The sequence below is a fragment of the Xenopus laevis genome, chromosome 1L (assembly GCF_017654675.1).
Source record: "Xenopus laevis strain J_2021 chromosome 1L, Xenopus_laevis_v10.1, whole genome shotgun sequence".
Classification (NCBI taxonomy): domain Eukaryota; kingdom Metazoa; phylum Chordata; class Amphibia; order Anura; family Pipidae; genus Xenopus; species Xenopus laevis.
Window position 1 is genome coordinate 71153196 of NC_054371.1, and position 15393 is coordinate 71168588.

The 15393-nt window shown below is 35.2% G+C and overlaps 1 protein-coding gene across 15 annotated transcripts in view; it reads right to left on the reverse strand.

Annotated features, from left to right (window-relative positions):
- LOC108710147 (collagen alpha-1(XXV) chain) overlaps positions 1 to 15393 on the reverse strand; it is a 240338-nt gene that overhangs the window by 52530 nt on the left and 172415 nt on the right. For 13 of the 15 annotated variants that reach the window (XM_018251222.2, XM_041590048.1, XM_041590038.1 and 10 more), the window contains 7 exons: positions 14227 to 14271; positions 10556 to 10609; positions 9878 to 9904; positions 7479 to 7523; positions 4196 to 4228; positions 3985 to 4020; positions 126 to 170 (listed from right to left, as the gene is read on the reverse strand). In XM_018251222.2, the coding sequence (XP_018106711.2) occupies positions 126 to 170; positions 3985 to 4020; positions 4196 to 4228; positions 7479 to 7523; positions 9878 to 9904; positions 10556 to 10609; positions 14227 to 14271 (285 nt within the window). The remainder of the gene's footprint in view (positions 1 to 125; positions 171 to 3984; positions 4021 to 4195; positions 4229 to 7478; positions 7524 to 9877; positions 9905 to 10555; positions 10610 to 14226; positions 14272 to 15393) is intronic. The other 2 variants (XM_018251275.2, XM_041590032.1) reach the window with 1 other exon arrangement.

Consider the following 15393-nt stretch of genomic DNA (forward strand, 5'->3'; position numbering starts at 1 on the left):
ACAACTGTTCGAAGGGGTAGGAATTAGGTACTTTTGGACTGCTCAATAGTATATAACACTGTAAAAGAGTGACATTTCAAATTCTAGTTAATAGAGTTCTTCTTTATGGTAACAACAGTATTTACCTTAATCCCCGGAAGTCCAGGAAGCCCAGGAAGCCCTGGTTCACCCTACATAGGAAAATCACATGACAATACAGAAAAAAATCATCTTGATGTGGGGGGTCATAAAGAAGAATAAAACAGTGGATTTGTTTTAATCAGGAAGTAGAAATACAATGATATATTCTTTTGACTTGTCACTCATTCTAAAATCAATGAATGCATTCTATTTTGCAGTTTCAACAAATGATCATTGGTTATCTGATGTAAGCCTTTCCCAGCATGTTCTGAGGATACCTGTCTGCTCCTTTAGGGTCTGGCCACATGGGCAGATTCAGGGAGATTAGTCGCCAGGCGACAAATCTCCTCTTCCTCGCGGCGACTAATCTCCCCGATCTGCCTTCCCCTGCCTTCCGCCAGCTAAAATGTAAATCTCCTGGGGGCAGGCACACGGAGCGCTACGTTTTCCAAAGTTGTTCGAAGTTTCCTCGTGTGGCAAATACACACGACTTCGGAAAACGAAGCGTTCCGTGTGCCTGCCCCCAGGAAATTTACATTTTAGAAGGTCGGAAGGCAGATCAGGGAGATTAGTCGATGCGAAGAAGAGGAGAATTGTTGCCTGGCGACTAATCTCCCCGAATCTAACTATGCGGCCAGACCCTTATGAGTACATTGGTGAGGTCCGGACCTGCTTATTTACTCAAGGAACCAAGCACTGCACAGAGCTCTTTGTCTGCTTGATGACCATTGAAATGATTAAAACTGATTAGAAAAAAAATCAGTCTTTGGTGCATACTAGTCTTCATTAGAAAAACAATGACTTTTTTTTTAAAAGGGAAGCTATACTAGGTCTCTCTAACACAGGGATCCCCAACCTTTTTCACCCGTGAGCAACATTCGGATGTAAAAAGAGTTGGGGAGCAACACAAGCATAAAAAATGTTCCTGGATGGAGCCAAATAAGCACTGTGATTGGCTATTGGTAGCCCATATGTGGACTAGCAGCCTACAGGAGTCTCTGTTTACCATTACACCTGGTTTTTATACAACCAAATCTTGCCTCCAAGCCTGGAATTGAAAAATAAGCTCCTGCTTTGAGGCCACTGAGAGCAACATCCAAGGGTTTGGGGAGCAACATGTTGCTCGCGAGCTACTGGTTGGGGATCACTGCTCTAACAGCTCTTAATTTTTCCATCGTTATGTATACATTTGTCTACCTGTCCATCTGGTTACCAGTCTCCAGAAAAACAAGTTTAAAAGAAGGGCTAACCTTTCTTAGGAGGTGTAAATAGAGGCAAGTATTTATTTGTATATTAAATTGGAGCGATAGTGGTACAAAATTAATAAAACATATCTATGATTAGCTTATCAGTTACCCGGTGCAGTAAAACAACTACACAATGGATAGATAATTCCTAGGATATTGTGGAGCTTTTGTTTTGGTGCATCTAATTCAGGCTCATTATATTGCAGTTTTAAGTTATGTTTAAAGTTTTTTTAATTTATTGTTTCACCATGGAATGTGGCAGAAAGACATCCTTCCACCCCACACCAAGAGTGAGCGCCTGCTTATTCACTTACATTCACTTACATGATTGTGTTTTTCAACTTCAAGTTCTGAATAGTTTTTAAAATTTCCGAACCAGTTGGATTGCTCAGAGGACACTACAAAGTGTCTGTCACAGGCAACCACATATACGTTTCCTTCCTTACTCATAATAAACATGAATTCTTAAAAACAAGTAATAAGAGAACATCCAAGCCATATAGCCAGAATTCGAAAAAGAACAAAAAAAACCCCCCATAATGTATTATTCACTTTCTTTTTACACTTATTAATGAATAATCAATTCCTTACATTTCTTGCAGTATTTTATCAGGTCATATTGCAGGATTGAATGGGTTTCCCATACTATAGAGGTTTTATAGTTATAAATAATTTTTCTGATTTGTATTGAATTCAATATTTTAGAGATACTTTAGGCTTTCCCATACAGTAGAAAGCCATGGGAAGCTTTGATGCTCCAGGAAAACTACAACCTTTCTTCACCAGCTGAGCTGGCTTGAAGAAGGAGGTAGCTGTATTTTTACTTGAAGAAGAATGAAGACACTAACCCATCTTGAAAAGAAACTTCCTCATCTCTTCCACTTTGTAATATAAGTTTGCTACAGCTTATGTTGGGTCTTCCAACCACAGATTCATTTATCTTATGGTGACAGCATGCCTTACAGCTATATTATAATAAATGCTTTCATTGTTATTTTACTTAACCAGACGGAAGCTGAAAAACCTTCTAAGCTTACACAAAAAAAGTTACTTAATGTGGAAACAAAAATAAATGCATTTTGATATCATAATCGCATTCATTTAAAGAAATGAATGCGCATTCAAGAAATAAGTGAATATATGTATATATATATATATATATATATATATATATATATATATATATATATATATATATCTTCTTCAACAATTCTTGATAAGTAAATTGTTCACTTTTTAAAAACCTGGTGTTTCAGGATCTGTTCATTTGGTAGGTTTATTAAATTCATAACTCCCTTTATAGACACTTGCAGGGAATATGCCCCGGTCAATTTCTCTTTATAAAATAAAGTGCAATGGGTTGTTTGTCTTCTTAAAAAAATGCATATGTAATATTGTAAATTAATCTATTAAATGCAGCCTTTCTGTGTCCAACAGCCTTATAAATATGTCAGGAGGATGTCCCTTCCTCACCCAAAAGCACCTATGAAGGTTGTTACTACATCATTAACATATTGAGCCTTTTCTCCTTCAAAATAAAGAGAGATTACATGAACTAGAGTATACCTGTATCTATAGGAGCATAAGGAATATACTCCTGACAATTTTATATGACTGTCAGAACAGGAAGACTTTAACAGATGACTTTATATGACTTGTGATAAAAGTTTATCAGCAAAACTAACAAAAAAAAGGTTGGTTGGTGTAATTTTTTCAATTCTTACTTAAATATGTGAGGTTTCAAATCTATTTAATCTAAAGCATCAAAAGGGTTGACCCTAAAAATAAAATTCTTATTATCTCTCCAAAAATGTTTTATATCCAGTTAGCATAGTTCCTCGATTCTGAATCTACTATGAAACTAATGACTTAATGAAACCCAGTCTTCTATTTTGTCTTCCATTTCTCTGGATTGGCTGTTGTGAACCTTAGTCTCAGAATCCTTAGCCAGATATTGAACATTACTAAATAAGGAGGAGATGGCTTTTTTTTTTTTACATTCTCTTATGTGCAGTGGGTTTGTACTGTGTGAGAAACTTGCAAACAGATTAGTAAAAGAGATGCATTTCAAGTTAAACCATGCAAGTTACCATTCAAGTGCCATTGGAGATAGCAAACGTTGATTAGTGGCTTTGAATACAACTGGACACACAATTGAAAAAAGCTTCACCTCAAACAATATATTTCTAGTAGAATACAGGATAACAGTAATATCATACAATTATAAGATGTTTAACTGTTTAAATTCTCTTTGAAGATATTCTTTGTAGTGATGAGCGAATTTTTTAGCCAGGCATGGATTTGTGGCCAAATTCTGCAAATCTGCAAATTTTTTCAGCAAACTGCGGTTAAGAATTTACTGTGACAAAAAAGTTGCATTGACGAAAAAGTCGCTGCAAGAAATAACACACATTGACTTTAATGCATTTACTTTAATGCATGACTGTTTTGCAAATTTTTCAACAGTTTCGTAAATTTTTGGACAAAACAGGACAGATTCGCTCATCACTAAATGTTTGTACTTGGCTTAATTTGCTTTTTGTTAATTATCCATTATTTCATTGAGTATTTCAATATGAGCATAAAAATTTGTCTTGAATCTTGCTGTCATTGTTACCTTCTGCCCAAAACGTCCAGGTTCTCCTGGCTCACCCTATATCAAAAAAGGAAAATTAAAAGAAAACATGAATCGCTTAACCAATATTTACTCAAGGCACTGGGCCATTTAGATCAATTGAACAAATGGCTATTTTCTACCTAATAAACCCCCCAAAAATGGATGCTTAAATTGATTAGGGACCCAAAGTGTGTGAAACCACACGTCGCACCTTTATTCCTGCAGCAGAAGATCCTGGATCCCCCTGAAAAAATAAACTGGAGTTAATGTAATTTTTGGACAAATAGGGTTGGATTTGAATGGGATGAGGTGCAGTCCTGCCTGTTATACAGAACATGCCTGTAGAAGTGGCCTGAATGCCAGGAGGACATCCATATAAACAAATAATGACTAATTAGTTGACATTTTTAAGTCACTGCAACAACAAGGTTCCATGTCTTAAAGACTTTATATGCTCAACAGGAGGAAGTTATGAGGGTCAGAGATAATAATGTTACTTGTAGTCCCCAGTGATCTGTCTTGGCTTGCACAACATATAAAGGGTGAAAATGCGTCTATATTTGAATTGATGGAAATGTATGGAATTAAATTAGGGTGATGATTTGTGGGCAGAAGGTTGAGGACTCTCACAGTCTTAGCTTCTGATTGAACTTTGTGAGTTTGTAGCTCATATGAAGTATGCAGGTGAAATACTTAAACAGAGAGTAGCACAACAATACTTCAGTTCTCAATGCAGTGCAGGTTTCCCAATGGCCAATTTCCACTGGCAAATACACAAAATTCAAGATAGACCAGCACCACTTGTCTTTGAAGTGTAAAAATGCCTTTATTGATACATAAAATGATGCAATAAACACTTTCTTCAAAGGACAAATGGTGCTGGTCCTTCTTGAAATTTGGTGAAATGCTTAAAGCCAGGTATACTCTACCATCTTTAGACTACAGTCACTACTCACAGACATGGCAAAAGGCAAAAAGAAAGCGAGTGAAACCAAGGTACTGTACATGCATAGTGTTGAAGTCAAGTGCGCCATTTCTAAAGAATCTCCACTGCTCCATGCTTTCTTAAATGGAGGATATAACATGCATCAACATTTAGAATACTTGAAACACATAATTATACATCAGCAGGTCCTGTAGCTGAAGGCTTTTATACAGATTCATTATCCGCACAGATATATTTCCAACTGTCATGACAGCGAGATTGAGAAATAATGATTAGATCCTGATATCTGCTTTTAATTACCGGCTCTTCTTAAATGTATTTACCTAGAGGTTAATTCCAACAAGAGGAAACAGGATACCTTTAGAGGTTCCTATCAGTCACCAACTATGTTAAAGACGCCAAGTTATTACAGCTCTTAGCTATATTGTTTGTGATATGCAAATAGCAACAATCACACCTTAAAGCCTTGGTGCCCAAGATCATGATTAAACTGGATTAAATCACACTTGGCTAATCTTATTGGATTTTTTTTTCAATTTAATAGAGCATTTATAATGCAGAAATCCTGAAGATCGTATCTGCCGGTATATCTGAGTTGATTGGAATTCTGATAACATGTGTATGATAGTGTATGATTAGTGTATGATAACCAGATCTCCCTTTTTTAAAATGCATTTTGCAGGACAACTATAATATATATGTATTCTTGCAATACTGTCCCCAGTTAAAGGGATACTGTCATGGGAAAATACATTTTTTTCAAAATGAATCTGTTAATAGTGCTGCTCCAGCAGAATTCTGCATTGAAATCCATTTCTCAAAAGAGCAAACAGATTTTTTTACATTCAATTATGAAATCTGACATGGGGCTAGACATATTGTCAATTTCCCAGCTGCCCCAAGTCATGTGACTTGTGCTCTGATAAACGTCAATCACTCTATACTGCTGTACTGCAATGGGAAGGTAACCAGATAGCAGCTCCCTAACACAAGATAACAACTGCCTGGCAGATCTAAGAACAACACTCAATAGTAAAAACCCATGTCCCACTGAGACTCCTTCAGTTACATTGAGAAGGAAAAATAACAGCCTGCCAAAAAGCATTTCTCTCCTAAAGTGCAGGCACAAGTCACATGACTGGGGGCAGCTGAGAAATTGACAAAATGTCTAGCCCCATGTCAGATTTCAAAATTGAATATAAAAAAATCTGTTTGCTCTTTTGAGAAATGGATTTCAGTGCAGAAGTCTGCTGGAGTAGCACTATTAACTGCATTTTGAAAAAAAAACATGTTTTCTGATGACAGGATCCCTTTACAGATGTTTTATATACAGAGATACTATGCGTGTGTGTGTCTAACTTGTTTTCAGCCCTGCAGGAAGTAGATTTTAGGCCAAATTCCCAAGTGCAGTTACCAGTAGCAACCATTTAGGTCTTTGCTTTAATTTTCTAACTTGTAGTAAACTTGTGAATGTAGCTCCTTTGTTTGTAAATAAGCCCATTTACATAAGTTTGGAACTACAAAATATATCTCATGTACAACTAAGAATCTAACATTTTAAAAACCTCTGCTTATATTTCATAAAATTAGGCTCGGCACCATACTCCTTTAAAACTAGAAACAAATTAAATCCATATTCCATAAACCTTTATTACAGTTAATTGTATAATCCGGACAACACTAGTATCTCGGTGCTCCATGATCAGCTACTGATTGTAATTACACTGAACATAGTACATCAGGTGTGGCTTCAGACAGCAGATAAAAGATGTAGCTGATCATTTTCATTTTGGTGTTACTTGTCCTGTAAAGTTATTTGTAAAGATTTTTCTCTATTACGCAGAGGTAAAGCATGCTCCAGGGATTTGTTTTCCTAATAACCCATGCAAACTTTATTTTGGAACACATGCTGACTTATATCATTGCCCAAATCCCTTGTTTTCCTTAAAACTCTTTGATTGTATAGTTAAATAAAGTGATTATAGCTTTGTTCAGTTGCAGTACTAGTTTTAATAGTCTAAATAAATCTGTAACTTTTGCATGAATTGAGCAAAGTTCAAGTGTAACTTACTGAGGAGGCCTGGTGTAATGTGTTGGTGTATTGAAATGCACTGAGACATCTAGGGGGATATTTATTAGGCTCCGAATATCTGAACCTCGAATAATTTGTAATTTTCTGAGCAAAAAAAAAAAAAACCTATGAATTATTCGAGATTTATTAAAGTCTGATGTGTGTAAAAACTCTGAATCTGAAACCCCGGAAACCACTGATTTCGGGGATTATGAGCAAAAAAACTCGTTAGTTTTGAGGAATACTCTGAACAATTTTGTTTTATTGATATTTAAAAATAATATTGTATCTCACGTTAATGAATATAAAAAGTGAGCAATTTTTAAAAGAGAGATTTTTATTTTAGGATGTGAGTTCCCAACCTGATACATTGCTATGGTAAGATGCCTAGCCGACATTAAAGCCTTTATAGAAATAGTTTTTTTCACTTTGGATGCCTTGTTATGGAATGAGTGTGTTAATTTTATCGTGCTTTACCTTAGCTCCAATTTCCCCTTTAGGGCCACCTTCCCCGGGATCACCCTGAGTAAATGAAATAATAACATTTTTAGTATAAAATAATATTATAAAATAATAAAACAATATCTATTATAACTATCTATTTACAGAACCCAGTCATTTGTGTTCCAGACTTGGACCCTCAACTGGATACAGACCCAGTAGACCTAAGATAGAAAGACAAAATGGCTGATGGAACTGCAAATGCTAGGCTAGTGCCCACTACGGCTTGGAGCAACTAGGAAACCAGATTGCCCGGTTCTCTGGTAAAGCCTAAGAATACCGTCCTATTTCAAGGACAATGCCACCCAGATTCACTGGCATGGAAACTAAACTGGGACCCTTGATCACACTCATCTTGTCTTGTTTTGGGCACTTTGCTTGATATCACACCCATCTGCTTTAATTTTTCAAGGGATACTGTGCATATGCCATGGCTCTCATCTAAAGTACTGTGGAGTTTTTTTTAGAGAAAAGAAGCACTGGCCACGGGTCCCAGGTTATTGGCTAGAGTTGCTGAATGGTGCCTAACAAATAGGTACAAATAAGTGTTGATCATTGCTAGTTCCTAATGCTGTTTTGTTTGTTTTTCTCAGTAGGTGAGAAACAATTACTCAAGAACCTTATTAGGAGTTCAAGTTATATTATTTTTATTGCAGTTAGATACACATCCAATCTAACAAGATGTACAGACTATCTATGAAATATGCACTATCCAGTGTATTAATAATGGTGAGATTGTTCCAAGACTGTGGTTGCATTTATTTACCACATTCTGTAACTAATATAAAGGTCACAGCAGTAACCCTTCACTTCCTTTATGTCAAACCACTACATGATCTCAATGGAATGGAACGATTGAAATTATATTTTCTTAAATAGATCATTATACATTTCAAAATCATGAAGGTTTTGAAAACACATTTATACCTGCACATACGTGAACAATAAACATAGAGCAATGGCATGCATCACAGATAATGTTGAACTGCAGTTCTTTGGATAGCTATGGATTAGGATTATTACAAATACTTTTCCACATTATGGGGCACATTTACTAAGGGTCGAATTTCGAAGTTAAAAAACTTCAAAATTCAGCCATCGAATTTGATACTCAAAGTATTTTTTCGATCGAAAATGGGCATTTCGATCAAAGTAAAAATCGTTCGATCGAACGATTTAAAAAAAAAAATACTTCAACTACTCAAAACTTAGCCAAACACTCAGAACGGTTATAGGTGGTCCCCCATAGACTAAACAGCAATTCGGCAGGTTTAAGGTGGCGAAGTGTCGAAGTCGAAGTTTTTTAAAGAGACAGTACTTCGATTTTCGGAAGGTCGAATTTGTGAAGTATTTTCAATTTGAATTTTGGCCTATTCAATGGTCGAAGTACCCAAAAATTACTTCGAATTTCGAAGTTTTTTGAATTCGAAAACTCACTTCGACTCTTAGTAAATGGACCCCTAAGTCTAGCACAATAATATGATCTCCCTGACCTAAATAATAATAATAATATCTACTTTATAGTAAAAGTAAGAATTGTGTTTAACAGCCCAAGAATGGCTCATCAGCATCATTCTTCATGTTTCTGCTAAATAAGCAAGGCAAACAATGGCTCTGTAGTTTGATTCTTCATTTTACTAATTAAAAATCTGTATAAAATGTTTTTCTAATAATTCAGTAATTAGCTCTTCTCCCTTGTAGTCTTGGAGTTTGATTCCAATCTAGGTGCCATCAGTAAAGAGTCTGTGTGGGGTTTCTTCAAGAATTCTGGTTTCTTCACACACACTTCAAAAACATACAGGAAGGTTAACTGGCTTATTATGAACATGTGATTGGGACCATACATTTTAAAATCCATTTGGGCTTGAGTGATGTGAATGATGAAGAAGTGCTGTAAATATCACTGTGTAAATATGATGGTGTTATATAAATAAAAAACTTTTGGATTAGCCCTCTTCTGAAATTGAAAATGTCTATGAAACCTGTATTTCAGTAAGTGAAACAACTGTTTCATGCTAGGTGTGAAACGAAGCAAAAGTGTGATTTTCCACCAAAGCTGACTATGGTCCAATCACACAGCAATGTAAATAGCTAATTATTTAACCATTGCTCTGTTTGGGGAGACAGATTAAAAGGGCTCTGTGGGATCACACGGAAATTGGCTTACTGTACATGCACAGATCTTGAAGTGAAGCCAAATTTTAAATTCCATTGACTCCAAATATATATAGTCCCATAGTACAGAGGGCAAGTTTTGCAATATTGTTAAAACTCTGACCATAGTTTAGAACTAAAATAATATGAATGCATTTTCTAAAGTGCTGTAAATGCAATTATACTGTATATAATGAAATTATAATAACAAAATATCATACCTTATCTCCTTGTTCACCTGGATCACCCTGGTTTTTACCAATAGAAAAAAAACCTTAATAGTATCAATGAACAAATCTGATGACAATTACTAGTTACTGTATTGTGCTGGAGAAGAATTGGTTGTGCATGGTTATAAAATATTTCACCAACTACAATCTAAACAATGTAAACTAAATACAGGAGAAAAGTGAGTGTGTTTCTGTGTGTGCGTGGTGGGGGCCTTGTGGAGGTATGTAATAAAAGTCATAAATAGAAAACGTACAGTATAAATAAGAACACAAATTCACATTTAACAATGTAATACTTTTCATTAGTTATTCCACTGTAAATTTTAATTGTGCATAACTCATTTTAATACCTGTTTGAAGGTGGCACATTTTTTTTTTTTCATTTAATGAATTTTTTTTAAAGTAAGAATTAAATGCACTGTGCCCTGGTGCAAAATCTAAAACCTTTTATTGAATCTATTTTCCAATGGTGGATGTAATGCTAAACATTTTGCAAAAGTATTATTAAATGCAACCAAAGTAAAAAATGTCAGCATTGTACTAGCTAGCCTAAGGGTGTTCATACCTACTAACACTTGTAGACCTGCAAATGTAAGCATACGACTAACCTAAAAATAATATTTATTATCCCTACTCTATCCAACATTACTTTATAGGGTGGCAACTAACCTTCATTCCAGGTTCTCCATCAATTCCTGGTGCCCCAATGTTTCCTTGTTCTCCCTGAAATAAAAGAAAATAGCAATTACACATTTATAAGTGATGGGGCAATATGTCCCGTTGTCACCAAAAAATTCACAAAACTCCAAAAAATTTGTGAAATCAATGGGCGTCAAAATCATTTTGACAATTTTGACACAAGCGTCAATTTTTATATGCTCGACTATTTTGACCAAATGGATTAAAGTCAATGGACGCCCAAATAATTTTGACGTGCAACAATTTTTAAGCGTGCGACATTTTGATGGACGACAATTTTTTTTAATCAGTTTAATTCCTGCTTTGTGTTTTTTTCATTTTGTAATTAAAACTGATTTAATTCTATTTTTTATGGTGTCTATGAATGTCAGCTTAATATAGACAGTACAAAGAGGGGCTTGTTACATATAAGTTGAAGGTAATTTCAAATCAAGTAATGAAATCTTGCTAGAGAGCATTGTATAAGGCCCACCTGTGAACAGTAAAAATTTTAAGGTTTATGGCTTAAATGAATTAGTAAAGGTTAATAGGTTATTCTAATTTACAAGTATTAAACTGTGTATTCATAAAAATAATGTGTTCTGTTTTAATTTGGGAGCTTATTCCAGACATCACATTACTTAGAAATGAGTCACCTGCACAGAATTTGAAGGGAGGTGTATAGGTCAAAACATAAACTACACCATTCAGAAAACAGCCAATTTTGGGTTCTGTCACTGAGGATGAAAAAGGTTGACATGTTACATTAAATTTATTTTATTGAACATCACTTCTCTTCTTGCACTGTTAAACCTTTAATAAACAATTTCCATATTAGCACCGGCTGTCCTTTTATGCATTTGTTTGAAAAAAAATTATCATGTTTACCATATTTTTACAACTATAAAACATTTTTCCTAATATTTGGTCGGACACAGTTTTACAGGCATTTTTGTTCTTGCATTTGAGTGGTGCATTTAATTTTATGTTCATTCTTTATGAAGCATTCAGGCCAGCAAATTTCAAGTCTTGTTTGACACTTAGGGGCAGATTTATCAAGAGTCGAATTTCGAAGTAAAAAATACTTCGAAATTTGACCATCAAATTAAAATACTTCGAATATCGAATTAGAACTTTTTTCATCAAATTTGTTTATTCTGTGGTCGAAGGAAAATCGTTCGATCGAAGGATTAAATACTTCAAATCGAACGATTTTAACGTACGATCGAATGATTTTACTTCGACTTCAAAAAACGTAGAAAAATGCTGTAGAAGGTCCTCATAGGCTAACATAGCACTTCGGCAGGTTTAATTTGGCAAACTATTGAAGTCGAAGTTTTGTTAAAGAGGCAGTACTTCGATTATCAAATTTTCGAATATTCAAACTATTTAATTTTGAATCGAATTCGAAGTAAATTCAAAGTCGTAGTATCCTATTCGATGGTCGAAGTATCCAAAAAATTACTTTGAATTTCGAATTTTTTTACTTCGAAAATTCCCTCGAATTTACTTCGACCCTTGATAAATCTGCATGTGCAGCCAGTAAGCCTAAATGTGACCCTGCTCACAGGTATTCTGCTTCTGTAATGCTAAAAGCAGTCTCTGAGATTGATTCCAACTCCTTCACCACATTGCCTGTTGCTTGTTTGAAAGGAGAGATGAATCCTTTCTTAAATTCACAAAGCAGACGTTTACACTTGGTAAGAAGAAATTGCAAGGCTCATTTGTCAATCTTAGTTTTTCCTCTTGTCTCTGATATACTATTACGATGAAGGATACATGTGAGCAGAGGCACAGTTAATGTAGTCAGTGAGCTTTGCAGATCATATAGGCTGGCTACATTGAAAGAAAACTGAGTGAAGAATGAGGCAGTCACAATGATGTGGCACCAATGACATTTTATTAAAACGCACATGGCTTTAACTACACATTTTAATGTATCCTTCGTTAGGTTGCCTTCTAATGAAGAATTCAGCTGTGTACATTATATAGTCCATGCTTTCTTTGTCTTATAGCCAGGTCAAACAGAACAAGAGTTTAAGGAAGCCTTTCTGACAAATGCATCTCAACATTTACTACTAATGGATTCTTTCCTACCTTTTATTGCTTACATTACATGTGGAAACATAATACATTGTGTGGTATTTAGAGGGTTGCTGGGAATAATGCTTTAATGTGTTTCACCTAACCATTTATGGAGGAGCTCAGTATACAAGTCACATGGTATCAATCAAAAGTCCCTAATGACAACAATGAGAATTTTCACCGAATGCAGCTAGCACAACATTAGAGAGTGTGTAATGACTTTTATTTTCTTACTGACCTACACTCTTTTTGCTACGAATACTGAGAAGTTTTTGTGGCTTGCAACACTGTTAGCTAATATTCACCTAAAAACTGTTGGAGCTTTACAAAACATTCTGTGAAAAGTGCCAAAAACCAAATGTCTGTGTCATAATGTTGGATTTCAATAATTCAATTGAAAATGGTAATCTGATGGTTTAGTGATGGTCTGATTTGCTTTAAATCAACCTAGAAAAAAATAACTCCAAAAATGTAACTGCTAGCCTAATCATTAATCTTACACAACATGGGAAAACATATATTTAATAGCAAAATTAAACTTTTATTTCTAATGTATAAAAATAATCGACTTAAATACTCCGATGTGAAACAAGCCAATACACGTCCAAATTGGTCATTTTCTATTGCCAAACCACATATTTGATGATCTAATATGGTGTTTTTTAATAAAACAATTCTTGTAATCTTTTTATTTATACAGCTACTACACCACCACAACCTTTTACCAACGTGTTGAGTTCTAGGACACCAATGAAATTGGGTAGACATTCTCTGGATTATCTTTAGCAGTAGAGCAGCCATATGATTTGCATCAACACCATTCAAGGCAAACCTAATGGTTCCTGTGGCTTTTGCATTTAACATGTGTTTATTCCTCTGAGGTTAAACAGTAGCCACAGTTTGTGCTGGTTTAAGGTTTCAAAGTAAAGCATCCAAAACATACTTGAAGTAGATTCAAGCTTTTGTAACTTTTGAAGGCCCACAAATACAATTTTCTTAAATGTAATAGATAACACACGTTTAGTCTTTTTTTGGGAAATGTAATAAAAGCCATCAATGAAAATCCATAATTAAGAGAAAAATGTGAATAATGTAATATTTATAATAATCTTTTTCATTAGACAATTACACTGCAAACTTAACTTGCACATAGTCAATTTTTAAAATGCCTGCCTCAAGTGTTTTTTTGGCCACAAGATTAATGACATTTTCAAAACAGCGTTCTATTACATGAACTGCCATTGGCACTAAAGTTCATCACCGATTAACAAAATCGGAATCAAATATGTGGAAAGGACACAGATCTGACAGTGCCAGATGCAAATCGTGAGGGGAAGGTGCATTGTGGCAATTTGCCTTGATAAAAGAGCCCTTGAAGTGCAACAAACCCCACCCTTTCAAAACAGTGCTGTCCATACAGATTACCAGGACCATAAATGCAGAGCAGTAGAGTGGAGTTGGGAGCCATCATGTCTGGTTGTTTCAAATACAATATACATACTATTGCCAACCAGGAGCATGCACACTGGAACCTAATATCTGACATTGATTTAATGTTTATCCTGTTATCTACTTACCTTTTGACCATCTACTCCAGCAATTCCAGGTGCACCAATGGACCCCTAAACATAGACAAAACAAATGGATACTAAAGTAAGTCTACAAACTTTGAAACAGCCAAATGTATCTATGAAATGACAAGGAAAGTCTTTGAAATAGTTAAAAGTCTCTATGAAATAATAAGGTCTAAAAAGAAAAACGTGAGTGTTACAAGTTAAATGAGGTGTCTAAGTGAGAAAGATATGGTACAGTTGTATGTGGAAGTTTATGACAGAAGTACGGTTTCTTTAGTTAGTTCCTCCAACAGATTAGCCATTTGTAGTGAAGATACCAGGGAGACCAGCTCTAAATTGTCAAGAATACAGCAAGCTGACTCTCAGAGCACCTTGTGGGTTAGACACTACATTACCAGAGGAAAAAAGGTGTGTGGGGTAATCTGTTACCAGGATCCTACATACCATATATTTCCCTAATGCTAAGGCTTGGCATGTAGTGGTAACAATGACAAAGGAAGTCTTCTTTATCTTAAAGTATAACTAAACCCACGCACCAAAAAAGCCCCCCTTAACTGCCTGGCATTGCCCCCCTCCCCTCTCCCTATATGCACTGTGCATTCATTTAAAAAAAAACCTTGAAAAAAATCTGACCCTAAAATGCAGAGCAGCGCAATGGAGCTCACCATCTTCCACCAATTTGTATTCTTTCAAGACTCACTACAAATATGCACCAAACTGTAGTTGATGCTTAATAACTATAAGAGAATTTGTTTTTTGCATAGTTTTTTCCAAAGTTTTTGACATAGAAAAATATTTTACTTAAACCTAATACTTGCTCTTGTTTGTCAGTAGTATCGTAAACTGATGGCATCAGTCACATAAAGAAGCTGAAATTGGTCTGTGACTTACAGCATGACTGTGTTGAAAAAAAATCACAGATTTATCAAACCTTCACTACAATTTAACAGACCTTTTTAAAATGGCAAAGGTTCCCCTTCAATTAACATTTCCAGCAACAGGGGAATACACGGCTCTCAGGGCAAGAGCTGAGACAGAGCATTGCATGTTTCAAAACTTATTTAGTGATCACTGACAATAATAATTTGGTGTTTATTTTTCTTACATAATAATGATGCAGTTATTCATTCCCACAAAGCTATTAAATGTTACTAGCTTATAAATATTTGT